General features: G+C 44.5%; 4 protein-coding genes across 4 annotated transcripts in view; 2 read left to right on the plus strand and 2 right to left on the minus strand.

The window, feature by feature from the left end:
* Nucleotides 1-6,111, plus strand: part of LOC131259737 (protein unzipped) — a 57,086-nt gene extending 50,975 nt beyond the window's left edge. Inside the window, exons 5-11 of the mRNA XM_058261312.1 lie at nt 2,355-2,717; nt 2,795-3,034; nt 3,109-3,270; nt 3,353-3,464; nt 3,546-3,742; nt 3,819-3,971; nt 4,217-6,111. Coding sequence (XP_058117295.1) covers nt 2,451-2,717; nt 2,795-3,034; nt 3,109-3,270; nt 3,353-3,464; nt 3,546-3,742; nt 3,819-3,971; nt 4,217-4,636 — 1,551 coding nt within the window. The 5' untranslated portion in view covers nt 2,355-2,450 and the 3' untranslated portion in view covers nt 4,637-6,111. The remainder of the gene's footprint in view (nt 1-2,354; nt 2,718-2,794; nt 3,035-3,108; nt 3,271-3,352; nt 3,465-3,545; nt 3,743-3,818; nt 3,972-4,216) is intronic.
* Nucleotides 6,112-7,962: 1,851 nt separating this feature from the next.
* LOC131259734 (protein germ cell-less) lies at nt 7,963-14,600 on the minus strand. Its single transcript, XM_058261310.1, has 6 exons — nt 14,376-14,600; nt 14,085-14,182; nt 10,781-11,102; nt 10,329-10,701; nt 8,353-10,253; nt 7,963-8,182 (listed from the first exon to the last, which is right to left on the minus strand). The coding sequence occupies exons 3-5, from the start codon at nt 10,915-10,917 to the stop codon at nt 9,114-9,116; spliced, it is 1,650 nt and encodes a 549-aa protein (XP_058117293.1). The 5' UTR covers nt 10,918-11,102; nt 14,085-14,182; nt 14,376-14,600; the 3' UTR covers nt 7,963-8,182; nt 8,353-9,113.
* A 626-nt stretch (nt 14,601-15,226) lies between these two features.
* On the minus strand, nt 15,227-19,790 carry LOC131259730 (U2 snRNP-associated SURP motif-containing protein). Its single transcript, XM_058261306.1, has 8 exons — nt 19,626-19,790; nt 19,470-19,563; nt 19,042-19,400; nt 18,435-18,976; nt 18,136-18,363; nt 17,625-18,054; nt 16,746-17,560; nt 15,227-16,680 (listed from the first exon to the last, which is right to left on the minus strand). Exons 1-8 carry the CDS (start codon nt 19,698-19,700, stop codon nt 16,044-16,046), a joined length of 3,180 nt encoding a protein of 1,059 aa, XP_058117289.1. The 5' UTR covers nt 19,701-19,790; the 3' UTR covers nt 15,227-16,043.
* A 129-nt stretch (nt 19,791-19,919) lies between these two features.
* On the plus strand, nt 19,920-20,565 carry LOC131259755 (guanine nucleotide exchange factor MSS4 homolog). The gene is made up of 2 exons (XM_058261333.1): nt 19,920-20,180; nt 20,260-20,565. Exons 1-2 carry the CDS (start codon nt 20,043-20,045, stop codon nt 20,503-20,505), a joined length of 384 nt encoding a protein of 127 aa, XP_058117316.1. The 5' UTR covers nt 19,920-20,042; the 3' UTR covers nt 20,506-20,565.
* The last annotated feature ends 768 nt before the right edge of the window (nt 20,566-21,333 follow it).

Genomic DNA, 21,333 nt, shown 5'->3' on the forward strand with positions numbered 1-21,333 from the left:
ATGAGCCGAACCTCTGCCGGAACCAATCAACCGAAAATTGCCTCACCGATGTCCACGAGTTCGGAAAGGCCTCGAGTTTGGTGGTCGCTTACGCGTGTGCGGCCTCAGTCTATCAAACCGCCAAAGAACAAGGAACAAGTTAACTTATGGACAAACAGGAAAAAAAGGAAAACTGAAAGAACATGAGAAAATGACAAACGGCCCAATTACGGCCAACGGCGAAGGAACTTCGATAGGTCAACGAATGTTCCGACCGGTATTCCGGCTATGTCGCCGACGGTATTTTTTGGGATACTTTGCTCCAGTTCTTCACCGTCGGCTGTGAGATGCAGACCACATCGGCGATAGGCGCCAGGGGTTCGGGAGGACGCCGTAATTGCTTAATCGCTCGAACGTTATTATTGAGACGTTCGTTCGCGGGACGGTATCGGACTATTTGGTATCGATTGGGTAGGTTATGTTGAGAGGGACAATTTGTACATCAACCCAAAAAACCCAAAAATTCATAGAAGATGAATATTTTCAATGACTTAGAAGGAACAGAAACTTCAAACATAATGGTTCCAATAATAATTCTTAAAAAAAAAGTATTATCAAACAAGAAAATGTATCAATAACTAAGTGAACTAAATATTGTGAAAAGTTTTTTTCGTTCCTTCAATTGAATTTGAAATTTCGACATAAGAAATAAGTTTCCCCAGAAATATGTTCCATGTTCTCTTGTTCTCAAGTTCAAATAGTGTGAAAATCCCCAAAATGGCTTTTGAGAAAATCTTTGAAGAAAACTTTCACCTCAAGCGTAAATCAATCGACCCTAGGGAATATTGGCTCGGCAAGATCATTGTCGCGTCACCATCATCCGGACGAAATCCCCTATCCCTGCCAGCGTATCATTATGCGACTGGTGGCATGGTCCATTGACGCCATTGCCATTTGATAGCAATCTGGCTGGCTGTTTTTCTTCGGGCGCACGCTTTTCCGTGACAGTACTCAACAACAAACCTTGCCGACCCGGTATCCTGCCATTGGATCTGATATCCACCAAACGAGAGTACAGTTGACGCCAGCCTGTCTGTGTACTGACGAAAATCGATCAGATTTTTCAGAGCCATTCGCTTAGTCTCGCCATTCGCAAGCGACAGCTGGTTACTGGACAGACAAATCGAACTGGGCGGCATATAATGCTCGCTATAAAAACCGACTCCTACGAAGCGGTATGCCAAACCCCCAACCGAACTCCCGACCAGCTGGCTGACGGGACGACAGGGTGAGTTGTTTTTCTGCCAAGCCAACGATATTTTGCGTCACTTTCTGTTGTGTGCACATTTCTATTTTTATTATTTGCGTCTATGCGACCTACCCTCCTGTGTGGGTGGTACACTACACTACCGGACACCAACACTCACGGAAATGGCCCCAAGCTGAGCTGAACTCTCCACCCCGGAATCCACTTCGTAAACGAAGTGCATCCCTCTGCCCTAACCCTGACCGACAAAAACGAACTTCCTAGCTTCAATGGGGTTTCATGCAGTGGTGGTTGGGTGATGAAAATTGTCACTGAAATGAACTCTTCTTCAAACAACGACAACAACTAAAACTACGTTGTCCCTCACGTGCTTCCGAAACGGCCTAACCTTCTAACTATTTCCTCTGCCAGGGGCAGAAGAGTTCAATTTTCAAACGAACCCGCACTCAACGCCATCCGCTGCATCTGCATATGACAAATGCACCAACTCGTATATCCCGCACATCGTAATGCCCGCCCCATTCCCACCCCAAGCCGTTTGGTAGAGCGAGAGTTACATTTGCAGAAAATAAATCCACCAGAACCCACCACAAACAGATGACTTCACGAGAAGGACATCATGCAATCCATTCCAGCTCGGTGTCCGCACAAGCCTCTCGGATTGGGGATGATGTAATGGTGGTACGGAATCGACCTCCAACTCAGCCAATTCCCGACGGCTCACAGCCGAAGGTCACGCCTCGCTGGGAGGGATGGGATTTTACGGTATTTTAATATAGTTATTTCGGGCTCATTTACTGCTTTCCAATTTAGTTTCGCCTTCGGTCTTCGGCCATCCGAGACCGTTGTGGACGGGTCAGATGGCACCGACTGTGGATGGCTGCTAATAATGTTTTATGAGTATTAATTGCAACAGGCCACGGCATTGGGACCGGCCAGTAACAGGAGGGACCGTCGTTAGAAATTGAAAACGAAACGGGACAGCGTAATAAAACAATCTGCCAGTTGGGATAAAGTTGAGGAAATAAGGCTTCAGAAATAGAATCAAATATCGCTTTAAAGGAATACTTCTGTTTAACTTATCACTTTTTCCATCTTTTCATTCCAGGGACTAAAAATCCACTGACTTTCCTTCGATTCCTAACGAAGTCTCTCAGTTTTTGAGGGGACACCTCTTTGCCCAGTTCAACCAACGCCAAACAGAATGACCAACGTACGGTGGCAAAAGGGAAGCCGGCGGGCGGCAGCGGTCATCCTAGCCGTCCTATCCTGCGTACTGCTTGCTCCCGCCCCAACGGTCGCCTTTGCGCACAGCGTGTTTAAGGCGCTGGCGATAGGCACCAGCACGCAGTCCGTGACGTCGAGTACCCTCTCGTGGGAGAAGTTTTCCGGCGCCGAAGCCCATCTGCAGTATGCCGTCCGAGTGGCGGAACCCGAGCAGCACTCGAAGGAACACGTTGAAAACGATCACGTAAGCAATAGGGTGAAGTTTGTTGAGAGTTACTGAATAGGTTCTAATGAAACGCTCCTGTGTGTCCCTTGTTGCAGGTTCACCCACCGAGCTACATCTGCCGGGTGTTGCTCGAAGGAATGCACACCGCGGGCCAAACGGTGGCGGGCGAATCGGGCACCATCTGTACCGTGGCGGCCCAGCAGGCCGAGGTAGAACGTCACCATGCGTTCGAGATCCTGATCAATATGGGCGGCGGGGGTAGGCTCCTCTGGCAGTCGTGGGACCGTTACCATGCGGGAATCATCGGCGGGGCCGTCAGTTCCGGCACAGGCAAGGTGAGTTTCAAAACGGCAGGCGCAAGACCCCCTTTGGATATTGATCGGTTTGTTTCGTCTGTTTTATTTTTTAGTCCAATGACTACTACATCGCACGCATCCGACCTGGCCATGGTGTACACCAGCAGCAGCATCACCACCATGGACACAATTTGTACGCTATTGGCAATTTCGACCCGAGTGTGAGCCTCAGCGGACGCATCTTCGCCCCGCTACCGGATTCAAAGACGAGCACGGTAGGTTCTTAAATGTCTTATACGTTATACTTCTGAAAATGAAAGGAAATTCACAAACTCTTTCGTCATTTCGGTTTCACAGCTACACGAACAGGGTGAAATTTTGGTCGAAATCGAACCGGTCAGGTACGAACTACATCAGATCAAGCTGATGAAAGTACGGACCGTTGTTAAGAAAAACGCTACCGTTTTGGGTAAGTCAACGGTCGCATAGCAACACGGTGCTAACCAGATGGTTGAATGTTTAAAACCCCTTTGGTTTGCCAATTTTGCAGGATCGACGATCCTTTCCAACACGGACGACAAGACCAGCCAGGCGGAAACGGTCATCACGTACGACTTCAAGAAGGAAATTTACTGGGGTAAGCACGAGGGCGTCGTGCAGGGTCTCAACACGAAGGTGTTCGACTCGCGCGCCCCTCAGGCGACTAACGTGACCTGGGGCATCAAGAACTCCGAACGTCGGTTTGAGGTATGCAAAAAGGATATTGAAAGAAAATTTATCGAAGTATGAGTATGAAAATGTATATTGTTTTATATAATCGTAGACGAAGGCAGTGAATACAGTGCTGGAACCGGGGACGGCCATAAATGTGACGCTATTTGGAAACTACACCGAAATGGAAGCACCATACACGGCCACACTGAAGGCGTACTATGACGATAAACCCGATCCCGTCAGTCGAAAAATTACAACAACGGTAAGGGGATTTTATTGTTGATTTTAAAATTTTACTTAACCGTATCATGCACATTCTGACTCTTTGATGGTGGTCTTCTGAAGTCTTTGATGGTTCTGTCTATGAACAAAAGTTGTTGGGAAAGAACATAAAAGAACATATGTACGAAAACAACGCTTTTCAATCCCACTTTTCACTTTCAAATCTAGAAAGCAGTACAAAATTAGAGACAATTACTTATCACAACTGTTTTTGGTCCATTTTAGATGGTTAGCCGGGACATGGAAGACGTAAAGATCGAGTTCAGCCCGGTGTACTGGATCGAGAATGGTACGCTCGTGCCAACGACAACAACGACGACCACCACCACAACCACCACCACAACGACAACGACGACCACAACGTCCACCACGGAGGCCACGACCAGCCTGCGTCCGGTACCGATCAACAGCACGCCAACCGAAGGCGGTAACGTGATCGACGAGGACGGCATGAGCAACGAGATTGGCCACGCACCGTCCACCAGCCGGGACATGAAGGACATCCAGAGTGCGCCGAAGGCCGACATCAACAAGCACGCCGACCATAGCCAACCGTCCGCCGGCGTTCGAACGTCGGCCTTTACCCAACCGATGAGCAGCCTATGGTTACTCCTGGCAGTGATGTTGCTTTTCCAGCGCTGTTAAATTAATCCACCCCATCCCGGGACACTGCTTTCAAAACCTATTTAGTCGACAAAAACACCTTACTCTAAGCCGCCACCACCGGAAGAAAGGCCACATTTCGGTCGACCTTTTTTGCTGCCCCCTCCCTCCCCGCTCAGACCGGGAACGAAATTCAAAGCGAAATATTTCAATGAAATATTTCAATTCTCCCTCAGAATCGCTGCTCTCAACCCCAAAACACATTCTGTTACCCCGGAGGGTATGTCTCGTTTGTTACGGAAGTCGCGAGGCAGCGGAGAACAATTTGTTTTTAGTGTGTAAGCAGTCATTTAAGAAGCATTTTATCATTAAGGCTTGATTGTAGCACCTCAAGCGCTTTGCGAGGGGCAAAAATGCGCGATACGGTTATCATTTAGTTGTTTCATCATGCTTTCGAGGGATCGACCGAGAAGATGCTTGCTACATCTTCGGAGGAACGTCGGAAAGCCTCTCGCATTTTATCGATAATTTGAAGAACACAAAACGCTGGTATCGCAAACGAATCGAAAATGGCAAACCAGGTCGAGCCGAGGAATCTGTTTCATAGATGTAAGGAATTAAACGCTAAGAAACAATGCTTCGTTGTACAAGGGCAAGATAGAACGGGGAGAACGCGAATGGGCAAGCAAATCGATGTAAAATTGTATGGTTAAATAATTTACTTCTTCGTGTACATAGCAATCCGACCCTAACCCGTGACCGAGTGATCCCGAATTGGTTTTATTTCTTTCACACACGCGGACAAAACACCAAAAACGTGCGACTCTTCGGTAGCTGTTCTCTATCGGCATGAGTTTTCTTGCCTCCCAGCCCCGTCTTAGTAATGAAAAACACACACAGATCGCTCGCACCAACGTTGCTGGCTTTCGACGACTTTGTTTAAACAATTCTGCAAAAACGCGAGTGTCCGCGTCTAGGAAAAGATTATAAAAAAATTCACTTACAAAAATGCTAAATGTAACGCTGATAAAATACAAATAAAAGCACATTCCGTTGAAGCAGAAAAGGAAAACGTGTGGGAAGAACAACAAGTGATTTCGAGATAAAAGTTACAGCAACGATTGTCGGATGAACGGAAAAAGCAGTAAATGAAAAGGATTAAAGAACAAACAATGTAATTCTAAATGTATACAAACATAATGATTAAACAGTACTGTAAATGGCTGAAACAAGAAAGTTGCAGATGAAACCCCAGTTGAACAAAAAAGTATCCTTTGCAAACACGTGCACGTTGATTACGAATATGTGAGTGATTCTTCACCACGGATCGTTTATAATAATTACCTACAGAAACACACAAGTCGTATTACAGAATTTTTAGTTTTATCCTCCAACGATTAGCAAGCTCGAGTACATCAAAAATATGCAACAGAGAAACTAGCTTATGATTTTGTTTATTTATTATATGATTAGACCAATAAGTTTTAGTTTCAATGTACGTTTTATCGCAATAAAGTAAAAACTAATTTCTCAACTCGTGAGTAAACTTTTTTTTATAGACAAAATAATATGTTTGATTGTTCAAAAGAACCTTCCTTTTATGTTCCATTATAATTTTTTTAATGTGTACTTCTATTTATATTGTTTTTTTTAACCCCACAATTATGAAAAGAATGAAAACAATAGCAAAACAACAAAAATCTGCTCCGAAATTAGATCGCGGAAAAGTACAAATTGTTGGAACTATAGAAACGAAACGCCTTTCATAAGAAGACGTTCTTTAACACTTTACTCATCCGATCTTACATTACACTTTTTGAACGTCCTAACGTTACACCAGCAACGCCAGTTTTCTGAACGGTAAAAAGCAAGAAAAAACTAAAAAAACAATTGACTGAGGAAATAAGGGTAATATGATTATGATCATCCTAAACAACAAAGGTGAAACAGAGAATATGCTACATTAACTGAAACAATGCCTTCGGTGAGTGATAAATGTAATAGTACTTCTACAATACAGCAACAGCAGTAAATCGCTAAACAAAACAAAAAAAAAAACAAGCTAAACTAAGCGTAGCAGAAATAACAAAAAAGGGAATTTTAGTGGATTTGAAATGAATTAATAAGATACTCCTTTACGACTTTCCTTGCCACACGTAACACCACGTGGTGGACTAAATTCCTTACTTTGAATCCATTTCGATGTCATTTGCAAACAGAAGTTAAGACCGAATGTACTTTGTTCGCGAAATGGCAATCACTATTCGGGGCGGGTTTCATCGGGCGTCTGAAAGCTGAATGGACGGAATTGAAAACGGAGCAATTGAGCAAAACAGTGATCGGAACTTTGTTGGCTTGCATTACAGTAAACAAAACGGGAAACTTGCAGAAAAAATATTAATAACAGCAAGATACTCGTGTGGCAGCCAACTATTTCATTAAAAATGGTAAACATCTATAACAAAAACAAATAAATCGTTGCCTTCAGTTGCTTTGTAGCTTGGTATATTGTGCTGCTTGTTAATGCTTTTCATTCTTCGGTTTATCGGTGCAACGCAAACTCAAACATATAAAGCCAAGTGTCTACACGTTGCTGAGCCATGTGTATAAGAATTTGTATCATCGACCGTTAAAAAAAACTTAAAATAAAAAAGAAAATTGCTTGTAATTCGTGCTACATTAAGTCGACAAACACAACTAAAGTTGAACGCGATGGATGTTTTCAACAACAATAACTTCAGCAGTTTAGAGTGGTGCTATGAAATTGAAATCGAACAAAATTCTACCCCACACTACAAGGAAGGAGCAACAATCTCTTTTACTTTCGGCAAAACAGAAGTTCAATTATGTTTGGAAACGCTATGGAACACACTTGAATTCAAATGGAAATGCCAATGGCAAGTGTAGCGTTATAGAATGTGGGAAAACAGCATGCCGCAACTGTAGAGAAAAAGGTCCAGTGCAGTGAAACAGTGAAATATGGTACGCAAATATTTTTATATAATCGTATTAACAAAAACCCAAAACAACCCTTATAGAGAATGGTGGAAATGCAATTACCCTCGTGTGCAAGGAAAGGAAACCAACGAGATGGTAACAGAAAGCAGAAGGTTGAAACAAACAAAAACTCTTCAGAATAAACCGAAGAAATAATGCCGGAATCAAAAATAACGCTAAGAAAAACAATAAAACAAATGTAAAACCAAAAACGAAAACAAATTGGTGAACCACACTTCTCACGTTTGAAGCATGAACGTGTGGAAAACCGCTAAATAAAGAATCGAAAACCGTACCAACCCGCTGAGATATATTTTTTATTGCACATTAGGGCATCATTTTGGAGATTACTTTCTTTCACCCTTGACAGTACAGACACTTGATGACATTGTTTGAAATTCATCATACCAATAATTATTTTACTACCTTTATAGTTTGCGCTCGCAAGCTGCAGAAAGTAATGATTTATATGAGAGAAAACGACTTAAAGTTCGAATGATTAGATGCACCTTTTTATCGCACGTGTGATGGTTAAAGTTACCTTACCTAACATTATGGTACACGAGTTTACGACGTTAATGTTATAAACGACTTTCACATGATTCCACATATGAGGGGTTATCATGAAATCGTCGTTTCGTTTTAGCGGTCGCTAAAGGCGCTCATTCGTCGCTAAGGGTGCTCATTTGTTCATTATAATGAACTTTTAGCGACTGAAATGAACAAATGAGCACCTTTAGCGACCGCTAAAACGAAACGACGATTTCATGATAACCCCTATGATTCGTTTAACATTTCCATGACAAACATGTTTGTTATTCGTGGATCAGTACCTTAAACCGATATTAGTGGCATGTTGTTAAACAAATCAAACTTAACCATTAGCAGTGGTATGGAATCGCAATCGATCGCTTCATTTTCGATCCTTGTACAAATGCACCGGGTGTCCGCAAACACCACTGCCTACTGGATGGTTGATAGAAACATCATAATAGGATGCAGGGCACCATCAAAACACGGGACCCGAACGAGCTCCTATGGTTACTGCGTTAGTAATGACTTTTCATACAAATTCATTCCAAAAATTCTTCATATCTGCACATATTTGCTCTATGTGCAAAATTCCTGATGTTAATAGTAATAAAAAATGGCCTACCTACATATGCAACGTAAGAGACAGCGCCATCGTTAATATAGTAAATACATATCTATATAATACACATCTGCCTACAATAAATTCTCACCGGGAAATAACACAAGACACAATCTTTAATTAATGGCACTTTTACCTGTGCGTTCTCGAAATTAACCAGCTTGCACTGCTTTGCGTGTATCACGTTTTTTTGCCATCCGGTTTCCAAAATTCGCTCAATTTCCGAACCACAGAACTAGTTTCACAATGCGCCACTAAGTACACTTCCATCAGTTGGTGGTGACGCTTGAATACCTTAGGAATGCGTTGCACGGCACTCTATCGCCTTGCATCATTCGTGCGCTTCGCTCGTCACCGTATCACCTCCAGTCAGGATTCGTTCACAAGCGCCATCCGGTTCGAGCTGCTCGCAGACCCATCCAAAGATTCCACCGTAACATTTCCGGACGATCCCGGGGCGGTCATACGGCGCCCGATGCTTGGTGAGGTTGAAGCTTGCGAAGATGATGGAATTTGTGCCAGCGTGTCTCCAGCTGGGCCCGGTGTAGGGTCGGTCGTTTCGGACGCATCGCTGAGGGCCGGTAAGCTGGTGGTTACTTTCACCGGCGGCGAGTCGAGCATCATGTTGACGGAAATGAGCATCGGAAAAGTGAGCTCTGGGTCGAACACAACCAGCGGAGCTTCCTCGTTCTTTTCCAACGACACCGACACGATCTGGGTGGTCTGTTGGTGCTTGATCTGGCGTAGCTCGTTCAGGGACGTCAGGGAAACGCGTATCAAAAACTGGCGCTTCACCTGCAGACTTAGCAAACGCTCGTTTTCCGTTCGATGGTGACGTTTAATGCGTAGCGTTCGTGTGTCCGAGATCAGCAGCAGATCGAGCCCATAGTGGAAACCAGTCCAGCGCCATTTTGAACTCTCGTTCGCAGTCAGTATTCGACCGCAACGGATACACGACTCGAGGAACGTGCGATCGTCACACTCGATCTGCCTGTCGAGCGACTGGTCGATCATCAGCACACTGTTCCACTGCTGAAACAGTGGTTTGTGCAGCCATTCGATCGGAATAATGTTATCCTGCCGTATAATCTTGATGTCAACGTGGTGGTTAAGCAGGTGGCGCAGTCTCAACGCGCGGAACACTCGCTCGAAGGGAGCCCCTTCGCCGGTGTAGAGGAATGGCACGCTACTGGTTCGCTCGGCAAAGTAGCACACAATCGGGTCGTCCACGCCCGGATTCTTACCCGGTTCTATTGTTGGTTCTACATCCGGGAACAGTTTTAAGCTCATCCAAAACCGAAGCAACTGGTACAGTGAGAACTCGGTCTGGACGACGTACAGGTCCGCGTTGGAGATAAGCTGCTCCATGAGTTCGGGACTTATTAGTCGTAGCCACTTGGCCGCGCGAAAGTAAACACTGAGTAGATTCACCAGCAGCCATCTGTAGGTGGTTTGTTTGACCACCTTTACGCCATACTCACAGGCAGCTTCATAATACAACACGGCCGTCTTGAAGAAACAAAGAAGAAGAAAACAATGTTATCGCATGCACCGCCGGAAGGAGCGTGAATTCTTCCAGTTTACCTCAGCATTTATCGTCTCCACCATCACCTCGGCACACCGATCGATGAGACTGTCGAGCTGGAAGAGAGTGGCCGTGGCGAGCGTAGAAATGACCTCCTTCGGCTCCAGCACAATCTCGTCCATGTACAGCGAACCGAACACAGAGTACAGCGACGGGATCGTGATCTTCGGGTCGATGATTTCAATGTGCACATAGTCATCGTCCGCCTCACGCCACGATCCATTAAACATGCTGGCAAAGTACGGACTCTGGCTCAGGTACACCTTATGCAGATGCCACTGCTTCCCCAGGGCGTGCACAGTAATGTCCGAATTGCGTTCCTCCTTAAACAGTGCCTGGTAGATGTACTTTGCCGTCGAGGTTAGCTTCTTCCTAAAAGTGGGAAATAAAATCTATGTCAAGCATCGACACACACACAATCATTCGTAGGGAATCATTGCTGCTTGCTTACCGCTTCGGAGACTGGAGTGATTTATCCAACAGATCACTACCGACGCCACTTTCGCCACCGTCGTCTGCCTCACGCTTCCGCTTACGGCCACGCATCGATTGCGAAACATCGCTCAGCTTATTCAGTACGTTCCCCATTTTAGTCAAAAGAGTTCTAAAAACAGTCTTTCTGTGCCACGTTGGCTTCGAAACTCAGTCGTCTGAACGCGATGCTCCTCTCTGGCGGTGATTCTTGTGGAATGTTGTTTCTAGCGATCGTCAGCAGCACTTCATCCCAAAGTAGTTTGAAGCCGGAGAAGTGTTAATTGCGACACCTATGCCAACTGGAAGAGGAAATGGGCAAGGAAAAAGAACAAATATAAAAATCGAACTGCAATAATAAACAACTCAATAAAGGCATTTAGAAAAAGATACCGGATCGAAGATAGGGCTATGTTTTACGGATCATAAAGAGTGTCTATTATAAGGGCTTAAAGCTAAATTCAGTTCGGTGTTATTAAAACATGATACGCCTCTGAAATTGCTTTTGAATTATCAATGATTTCGATTAACAAAACTTGTGTTTTCATGGATTAAACGGGTAATAAACCAAACACCATAACTTTTTCATATATGTGTGTTTCAAGAATCAGGGCAAAGCGCATAGGAATAATGGAAAAAGACACTTTTTTTCAAAAACTTTTCGTCGTTCAGATTGATGATTGCACCCAAATCATGTCAAGTGATACTTGCTTCATGTTCCTGATCTGAATATGCGCCATTATTATGAGTGATTCCGGTTCATAGGAAATCATTTATGTGACTTAAAAAAACTCACTTCAGCAACGTGCCTTCATCATTGCCAAGTTACGACGAAGCAAACATTAATTTCTGAGTCCGCCTTATATCCGGGAAAAAACGGTGGATAGAAAACGTACTGTTCGTAAGACAAATAAACAAACGAACATGGAATCAGATGAAAATGCGCGATTGTCTAAACGAATCGTATGGGATTGCTCAAAAATAGAACCTTCCGTTCATTCAGTGAAGATAAACGGCTTGTGTTTTACAGAGACATTCGACACTGTCGTCGTCTCCGGAAAGGGTATCCATAAATTCCCGGGATGGAATGTCCCACGAACCGCAGCACCAGTGCAGCTCATCGATAACTAGAAGAATTTGCAAATACAATTCAAATTCAGCAAACGTCCAAGCAAGCTCAGATTTGGGAATGCCATCTTCAACCAACTGTGGTTGATTGGAAATTCCAGTCTGTGGTGTTCTAGATGAACTATGTAGTAGAAAAAAGCTAGACGAACGATTTAAGTACTACTATGAACATAAATATAAATGTTTAAAACAACTGCTAAAGAGCACCAGTTTGTCGATTTCATCGGACGTTGACACCTTCTCCAAAACGTGCTTCGCATTCAAGACTTGAATAAATGAATTTTAACCTGATCAAACACTTCAATCTAAGAGCGCGGAGGATTTTCTTGACTTCCTCCAAACGACATCACCAGCTGATGTCATTATCTTACATTCTTCCTTCCTCACGTACATGCTTTAGAGGGACGGAAACTATCCACCCCCCGGCTTTCCTCGTTCATTCACAAAGCGGCATCATGATGTCACCTGCATTCGTGCGATAAATAGCAAACAAAAACGACAAATTGTCCAGAAACCATCGATCCCTTTGATGGAGTTTATTGGTAAACAAAAACTAAACAAAGCTGAACTACACCCATCGTTGGCAGCAAGGCATACACATTGCACTAATGACGCCAACATTGCCATATCACAGCATAAACAAACCCTTCGTTGGATAGAGGTAACGGAAAGTAGCGCACGTATCAACTCACGTGCGACGACGGAACGACCTCGACCTAACTATTTGAGGAAATGGTCGTTCGGTGCCGCCGAGTTAGCCGCCTTTGCATTTTACATCGCGGGCCCTTCCATTCAGCTCGTTTTGGTGTCGACCCAACAAAACGCGACCATCCGCGAATGGTATGGTTGGACTGCATCTGGCTGAAAACGTTAAACCAATACCTACAAAGCGTGTATGCACTCCTGTGCTTGTGCTTCATTCGCGGGGGGACAACAAATTTCGTCGTTGCCGCGATCCGCGACGCGCCATCGTGGTAGTGGTCCGATGAGAGCAGATCACGCACTGTGGTGGGAAAAGCTGCCTACTATTGTGTAATGATGCTCGCGGAAAGTTGGGACTGAACTGAAGGCACACACCGTCACAACAGAGCCTGCTTCGATCGAAGGCAACAGCGAACGAATGTTTGCGCCTGCCCCTCCCTCGCCGCAAGCATAAAATCCCTCATCCCAGGGCATCGATCGTCGCCATCATGGGGCCCATGATGTCATCGCGTGACTGGTGGTGCAGTGTCCCGCCGCACCGCCGTTAAATGGGAAAGTGTGTAGGTGTGTAAGCTTTGTCCGCCCCTCGCGAAGATGAGATATTATTTACAAACCAAACAGCAATGACAGCATCACCAGCAGCCGGCTGCGGAGATCTTGCAGAGGCAGCACTGAATGTACTTTGAGTTTGAAACGAAAATTACCCACAAATGCCATACAGCATCCCGAAGGTATCATTATGGTGGAATAGCGAACCAACGTATAAAATCGTCAGACGAGAGAAGTTTGCATCTGGAATCTGTTTAAATATTTTTCCACATGTGTTCGTGCAATCCAACCTACTTTACAAACAACTGCTCTACAAAATGTCTGGCTCAACGGATGACCACAAGCTATTCGATTCGGTTTATGGCTACTGCGAGCCATTCATTTCAATTTCAAGTGTGTTCAATATAGAAGATGCAATTGCAACGTACTGGCAAAATGCCTTCCCGTTTTTGGAACAACGATACTGTAAGACACGTTTGAATTTAAAGTTGAACTTCGATCGGAATTTCAATTGAATTGCCTATTGAAAATTACAATGTGTTTACAGGAATTTGCAATGCAATGGCTTATAATTCATAATTGCACAGCCGGAAGAATCAATGCGAATTCCTATTGGCCAGTATATAGTTAAAGGTTGCCGCGATATGCGATAGCATTTTATTTTAAGCTAGGAATAATCATCACCCATTGCAGTGTGAAGGCTCGAGCGTTATCTGAGACAACAGGATTAGTGTCACAGTACTATCGCCACATGATGATCGTACGATCCCCGGTAATCAATTCACCGATAGGCGGAATTCTGTTGAAGAAAATGTGCTCAACGTTTTGTAGGAAATATGAGGTAAGCTGTAAAGATCGGTTGAAGAATAGGACAATAATAAAGATGCACGCAAGAATTGATTTACCTTAACAGGGAAAGTGAGGGTCCTGCTAGAAGTTAGATTTTCACATCTCAATCGTTCATGGGCTTATATTTCCCCCATTCGTTTGTCGCTGTTGCGTTCTATAAATAAATGTTTGAAGCGGAAGTTTTTCGTGTTTCCCTTCACTTTTTAATGCACTTAGCACCACAACACATCCCGTAGAAAACTACTTTTCCTTTCAGTGTTCTGCACAGCACTATTGATTATTTAATTTTGAAGTGGAGGACGCTTTAAAAAAAAAATTATGCACATAAATTGCACAGCACCCCTTACCAAGTGACACCTCTTTTGTTTACTTCTGCTTCGTATAGGACGGATATTACGTCGTATTCACTTGCACGAGATTAATAGGGCGCACATGAAATCACCATTGTGATGCGCACAAATTGCCACAAGCCAACATCTGTTTTTACGATAGATTATTACACCGTACACAATGAATTGTTTCCGTTCCGATTTATCAATGCTGCCCCGAAGAACGTTACTTTTGAACCATTTCGCACTGCGCGCATCAAAACAAAACTGGCGTCAATGCTGCTTCGGAAAAGTCTTGCACCTACAGTTGATGTGAACTCAACACAGGGAGCTTGCATTGCAAGGTAACGTAGTGCAGAGAGATTTGACATTTCCCAACTTGACATAACGTTACGAAAATGGCGGATACGGAAACTAAAACATACACCATAATTAATGTACCTTGGGTATTGAGATAGAAGAAGTAATTTAAGTTCTAAAATTAGGTATACAGTTGATATCCGACTTACGCGGATAATAGGGACCAGAGAAATCCGCGTATCTCGAATATTGCTTCACACATAGCTTATACTTGGAGTTAGGAGATCGAGTTCTTGTATAAATTTATCATAGAATATTCAAAATTTTACTTTGTCCGTTAATATGAATGGAATGCAAGCGTATTCAAACAACGTAAATTGCAATAAACGAAATAAAAAGGGTAAGTTAGTTGTGTAATTTACATATTTATTCGTGTGGTTGTGCATCTCAGGAATTCACATCGATGTAATAAACCTAATCTACTATGAAATTTTGGAAACCGCGTATGTCGAGTACCGTGTATGTCGGATATCAACTGTACTCCAAACAAATAATCAAGATTTGCAATTACATTTTATTTTGTTTAAAATTGTTAAATTTACTTTACTTTAATAGACTACATTTGCAGTGCTTTCGAGAAATCCGGGGATCCGTGACACCCGAGCGATTACGCCGGTTAGAAAGTCGGCTCATGAGCGCGCACCTCGATGGCGTGGGCTCGAATCAAAACCATGACCGAAACCTCGCCTTATACGAAAAGACTGACTATACACGTACACAAAGGGAAAAAATCTAGTAAGCCTTTAACACTTTGACGGCCGCACAATTCACGGTGTCGCAACGCTTTGCGACCGGTGCGTTTGCACTAGTTCCTCAGTATCTGGCCGCCCTGTTTGATAATTCTTTTTCAATCTTTATAAGAATTTACGAACGAACAGCAACACGCCCTGTGAAATTTGTTATTTTTTTTACATCCAGTAGTCTGTGGTGCTTATTTGGTGACAGCGTTGACAGCACACCAAAATGATGTGATCGGATGCAAACTGAAACGGAGCCATTACATCTATAGATGTACCCGGCCGTCAGAGTTAGGGTAGGCATGACCACCGTTGGTCGTTACGCCAAGACGAGGAATCCGAATGTGGAAAATTCGTGCTCATACGAAAATTTACCACAGAACCTTTCCGTGTCCTGATAAACCGATGATTTTGTAACAGCAGATTCAGTCCCAAATCTTAAACTATCGCGGACTTTTTTTTATCTTATACGAAAATATTAAATTCTGCTTGCTGCTTGCTTGGCTACAGTACTAAGAATAATTTTTTAAATGTTCGTCCATGTTATAATTATTTAGCAGTGCTCGAATCAAAGGAAAATGAATCGCATTTACCGATATCGTTTACCATGAACTCTATCATCATACTTTGAACTTCCTGCAGATTCTTTCCTATTGCTACTACTGCTACTGGTACTGGCGTACACATCCTTCGCTCGATCTCGTTCCCGTTCACGTTCACGTTCCCGGTAACGGGAACTGGAAGTGCTGTCTCTAGTCCGATCACGATCGTAGTCTCGTTCACGTTCCCGATCGTCACGGGTCCCTCGATCGCGATCATGATCACGCCCATGGCCCCGTTCACTATCGCGTCCCCTTTCCCGATGCTCCCGATGGTCACGTTCGTGCGAAAGTTGCGTTCTTTCCCTTCCTAGTTCCTTCTTCTCGCGGTGATCGCGGCCATCCCTGCTCCGGTCGCGATCGCGATCGTATCGATCATAACCGGCGGATTCCCCAGTGCTGGTATGTCTGCTCGCGGCAGCCGGAGATCCAAGAAGATCATATTTACTGGTACGTGAACTGGAAGCTGCTCCCGGGGACACGGAGCGCTCCGAAGAGTATCGATAGCGTGATGCAATCCGGTCCATCGACGATTGTTCCTCGTCGGAGGAACTGGTGGACATCCGACGTTTTGACGATTTTGAACCTGGAGAAATGGATGTCCTTCTTCTTTTGTGTTTTCTTAAGCTGTGACAAGGGAAAATTTTCAAAATCAAAGCATGATCAACAACCCAGAAACTGCCTTTACTTACCTATCCTCGCTTGGACTGCGCTTGGTAGCTTTCCTCGAGCGATTGTCCTCATCCGAAGCAGGCCAATTCTGCTCTTCACGACCTTTATGGCGCAGTTCCTTCTCCATTTCCTTTATCAGCTTCATCCGGTAGCTATCGATCTCTTCGTGCATCGTCCAACCGGTGCGCACCGGCCGTGAACCGGACTCGAATTCGTCCTGATACTGGACGATTTTTACCTCTATTTCACGCAACCGTAACCGTCGAAGCTCGTCCTGGTCTGGTGCGCCATTCCCGTCGTCGTCCCGATCGTCATCGTCGTCTTCACTGTAGGTGTTGCCATACTTCCGGCCCATCGAACCACCCGAATTTTGAAGTGAAATTTTCGGTGGCTCCGGTACAACCGGATCTAGTGTATCCCATTTGCTGGTGGTGACCGCTTGGGCTTCAATTTGTGATGCATCAACCGATTCCCATTTGGACGGGATAAATGAGCCACTGCCCGGTTTCCCTTTTTTCGAACTAGCTCGTCCCCCGCCTTCACCTGTCGCCCCGATGGAGCTGACTCGACTTCCCAAAGATTCCAGAGTACCGCCCAACTCATCCGCCGCGTTGTCCAAGGGAATACCGTCGATATCATCGTCCGCCAGAGGCATACCATCGATGTCATCCTCATCGCTGTAGATGTCATGTTTTATCAGTGGGGTTCGATTTTCTTCACTTGCCATTCCACACAGCATGGCACTTTTAAGCAGTGCCGCCCCGTCCAGCGGAATCCCATCGAGATCTTCGTCTTCCTTCTCCTCTTCCGGTTCCTCTTCCGGTTGTTTTTCGACCTAAGTAAATAAATTAAAATTAGTTGAAAGGTCCGAACATCAGAACCTTCCAACCCTAGCTCACCGGTTGAATTCCAAGAAAAGTGTGCTGCAACTTCAAAAGAAACTCCCTCGGATAGATCGTCCATTCTTCCCAAGCGCGAAACACACCCATCACGCGGCTCTTGAATCCTTCCGCCTTCAGTCGACTGTCCAGCTGCATGTAGTACCCGTTCAGATTGCGAAATATGTCGAGCAGATTCTTTTCCATCGCTTTACGAAAAAAGCTAGCGTTTTGCACCTTCACGGCGGAGTTGTGTAAAATGTCTGAGATGAGATACAGCCGGGCGACCTTCTTTTTTACGAGCGTATCGTTCGAAGACAACGCCTCGGTTATGCATTCGCAGATTTCCTCTGCCGCATCAGCGTGCTCGATGCAGAAGATCATGGCATCGGCGATCTTTTGCCTCTCCGGGGTAAGATGACGGATAAGATCTTCCAAACGATCTCGTTGTCTAGATGGTTTACAAGAAAATAGAAATATTATTTTTATCTCTTCGTGTTTCCTTTCCGGTGCAAAATGCAACACTACATACGCTAGGGATAAATTTCCTTTATTCGTCTCGATACCCTCTTCATCCGCGAGCAACTCATCGGGCATGCCCTGGGTGTAGAAATTAATCGGCGGCGGTTTCCAAATCGAGCCATTCTTGAACATACGAAACTCTTTCGTACGCCAATCACCCGGCGTATCACCTTGAAGCAAAGAAAACAACTTCCACCGGTAGTAAATGTGCGCCGGGCTTTCGTTTTCAAACAGAAACCTATTAAAAAAAAAACAAATAGTTAAAAACTAATATTCAAGGACCGAATCTTTGATCTTGCAAGTATTTACTTGTACATAGGATTATCCATTTCTCGCGTCATAATGAGCGCTTCAAACATTGGTCCTTCGCGGATTACAAACTCCACCATACGATGGATGAGCATTAGCAGATGTCTTTCGGTAGGTATGACAACCTTTACAACGGATTTCACCAACACACTGTCCATCCGTTCCTTCAGCTCCGGCTCCGACATGTACGCTACGGAGGTCATCTTCGGAATGTTGTCCGTATCCGATGGATGAGGTTGTGCATTGAACGGTAACCCGGACGGTGGCGGAGGTAGTGTGTAAGCGAGCAGCTTCGGTGGGATGTAGATGGGATGCGTCATTATTGGGACGGATTTGCCCCAGCCAAGCTTCATCTCGTATCCCATCACATCGCGCCCGTTCAGTGCGCGTAGGGCTCGTTCGGCATCGCGCCGGCTCATGTACGCCACGAAACCACAGTTTCTACCACGCATTTTCTCCTCCTCGGACCGGGGCCACATGATTTTAATGCTCGCCAGTGGCCCATACTTGCCGAAAAGCTCCATCAACGCTTGCTCAGATATCTGCAATTAGGTATCAATCGGTTAAAAAAGGAACTTCTGCAATCGACTTTCGATCGGAATCGAACCTTTGGATTCAGATTGCCCAAATATAAGTTGGTCGTGTTGGGGTCACCGTTGTCGAATGAACCCGATTCGGTTTCCTTGTACACTGGATCCGACTCGGCCGAGCTTGTTCCGGGCAGCATCGAGCGGGCCATATGTTTGTACTTGTGCCGCTCTTCGCGTTCCTCCTGAATCTGTCGGAGCTCTTCTTTGAAAATCTCAAGATTGCTCTTTTTCTTCTCTTGGTTTCTTTTCTTTCCCAGGGCAACATCTTTCCGATTCTCGCTCGCTACCATTTTCACGTAATCCATCGATTTTTCCTGGTCTGACTCGAGGCGGGACTGGGGTTTGTACAGCTTTCCCCTGTCGCGTGTATCTTCCTCTATGGGAAACAAACAAACATCTTATTAGTCCCGACTCGCGAGAAAGTAAAAGATTCTTTACTACTTACTCCTCGAACCAGCATCGTACGTTCCTGCCTTTACCCATACTTTAGATATTTTCGAGGGTGCTTCTTGAAATGTCTCAACAAACTCTTTAAATGCCTTGAATTTTCAACACAGATTAGCTGCGGCCTGTACATTCGCGGTGGAGGCGTCCAACTTACATGAGCCGCAGCAGCTTCATCCTCACGTTTCTTTTGCTCCTCGAGTTCCTTGCGCGATAGCGGTCGTTTCCCCATGGCTGTTGCTGCAAAACTGTTCGCGTAGGATCCTAATTTTCATTCGAAAATAAGAGTTTTACGCACCGCACCGCACAGAACTGCACTGTATTGTAAATATGAAAATGGTGGATCTGTGATGTGAAAATTTTGACAGCATTTTTTCTTATTGGATTTGTGCTGTCAAAACATAGCGCCGCAGCCGTTGGCCGAGTGCCTTTAGTTTTTGTTACCAATTGACGTAAACAATAGCAGGTGCAGTGACGAAAACAATCGATGCGTTTACGTTTAGTGTGTTGAGATCAGTCGCAGTGAAATCTTTATCGAGGCAGGTTGCAACTTCCCGCAATAGTGCATTTAACCATGGCCAGTGAACAGTCGACCAGTCCTGATTACACACACCTGGTCGATGCGGATTCTAAGAACAAAACAGATGTAAAGTGTGACCATTGTGGTTCGGTTATGCTAAAACCAGCGAATGCCGAATTCACAACTGTTCAGGTAACAACATTACTATGCAGGCTACATCCAGCAACTTCGTGTACATCAATGCCAACAACCTCGTGTTTGTGTGTTTCAGTACGAACTTCCGCTGGCCCGGCAGAAGCGACAAAACGCCGACAAAGAGGAAGACTTTACGAGGGAAACACTGAAACACTTCTGGATGGTGAAGGACATGTTCACGTTCGAAAACATCGGCTTCAGTAATACGGTCAACAATCGGAAGTATTTGATCTGTGCCGACTGTGAGATCGGTCCGGTAGGGTATCATGATTTGGAAACCAAACAGTGCTACGTTGCTCTTGGGCGAGTAAAACACGAATAAATCAACGCTTGCTGTGTTGAAAATGTATTAAATATATCTCACTATGAACAGAGACAAGACTGTGCCTAGTTTTTTTTCGAAATTTGTGTTGCTTCTTCAAGAAAAGGTCCACCAAGGAAACAAACGTGGATCGACTGCATGGTCGTTCGAGGGTTCACTAGACCACAGGGACTAGACCTAGAAAGATTGGTAATCAAAGTCGGAGAACATTAGAGTCGGTAACTTTTTAGGATTATAATTATTTTAAACACGCATTAATCGATTCACTTATTCGTTTTAGCTGTTTCTGTTTTTATAAAGTATCTTTACACTGCTTGTACATATTCACTTACTGTAATAGAAACAAAGAGCAAATTACAGGCCAAGGTTTCTCCTCAGTTTGTCTGCAGATCGGTGATGGACAAATCTGTAGGTCTGGTAGCTTCGACAATTGTACTTTAGCTGCTATGGCCTTTCACAAAGATCAACAATAAAAGCGAAAAAAATAAAGAAAGCATATTGTAGCGGTATATTTAGCCGGTAGCCGTTGGCTTTAGCCCGAATGCTATATGTGCATGCTTGAATGAAAGCAGCTTGTGCTTCCTTGACGAAATATGGCTGCGTACCCTACTACACTACCGCAATCTGTACAATTTCCGCTTCATGGTAAAAGGCTGTGTACTTTTATTTTTGAATCACCAAAAATACACATCTGGTATTTTTGAAACACATTTCTTCCAGTACTTTTATAGAAATGAACCATCAAAGTGATTTCGTTGTCAGACTAAAAACTAAACTAAAAATTTTTCAAGCGTTCGAAAGTAGCTAAACGCGTAACGAAGTACTAAG

This window comes from Anopheles coustani, chromosome 3, assembly GCF_943734705.1.
Source record: "Anopheles coustani chromosome 3, idAnoCousDA_361_x.2, whole genome shotgun sequence".
NCBI lineage: Eukaryota > Metazoa > Arthropoda > Insecta > Diptera > Culicidae > Anopheles > Anopheles coustani.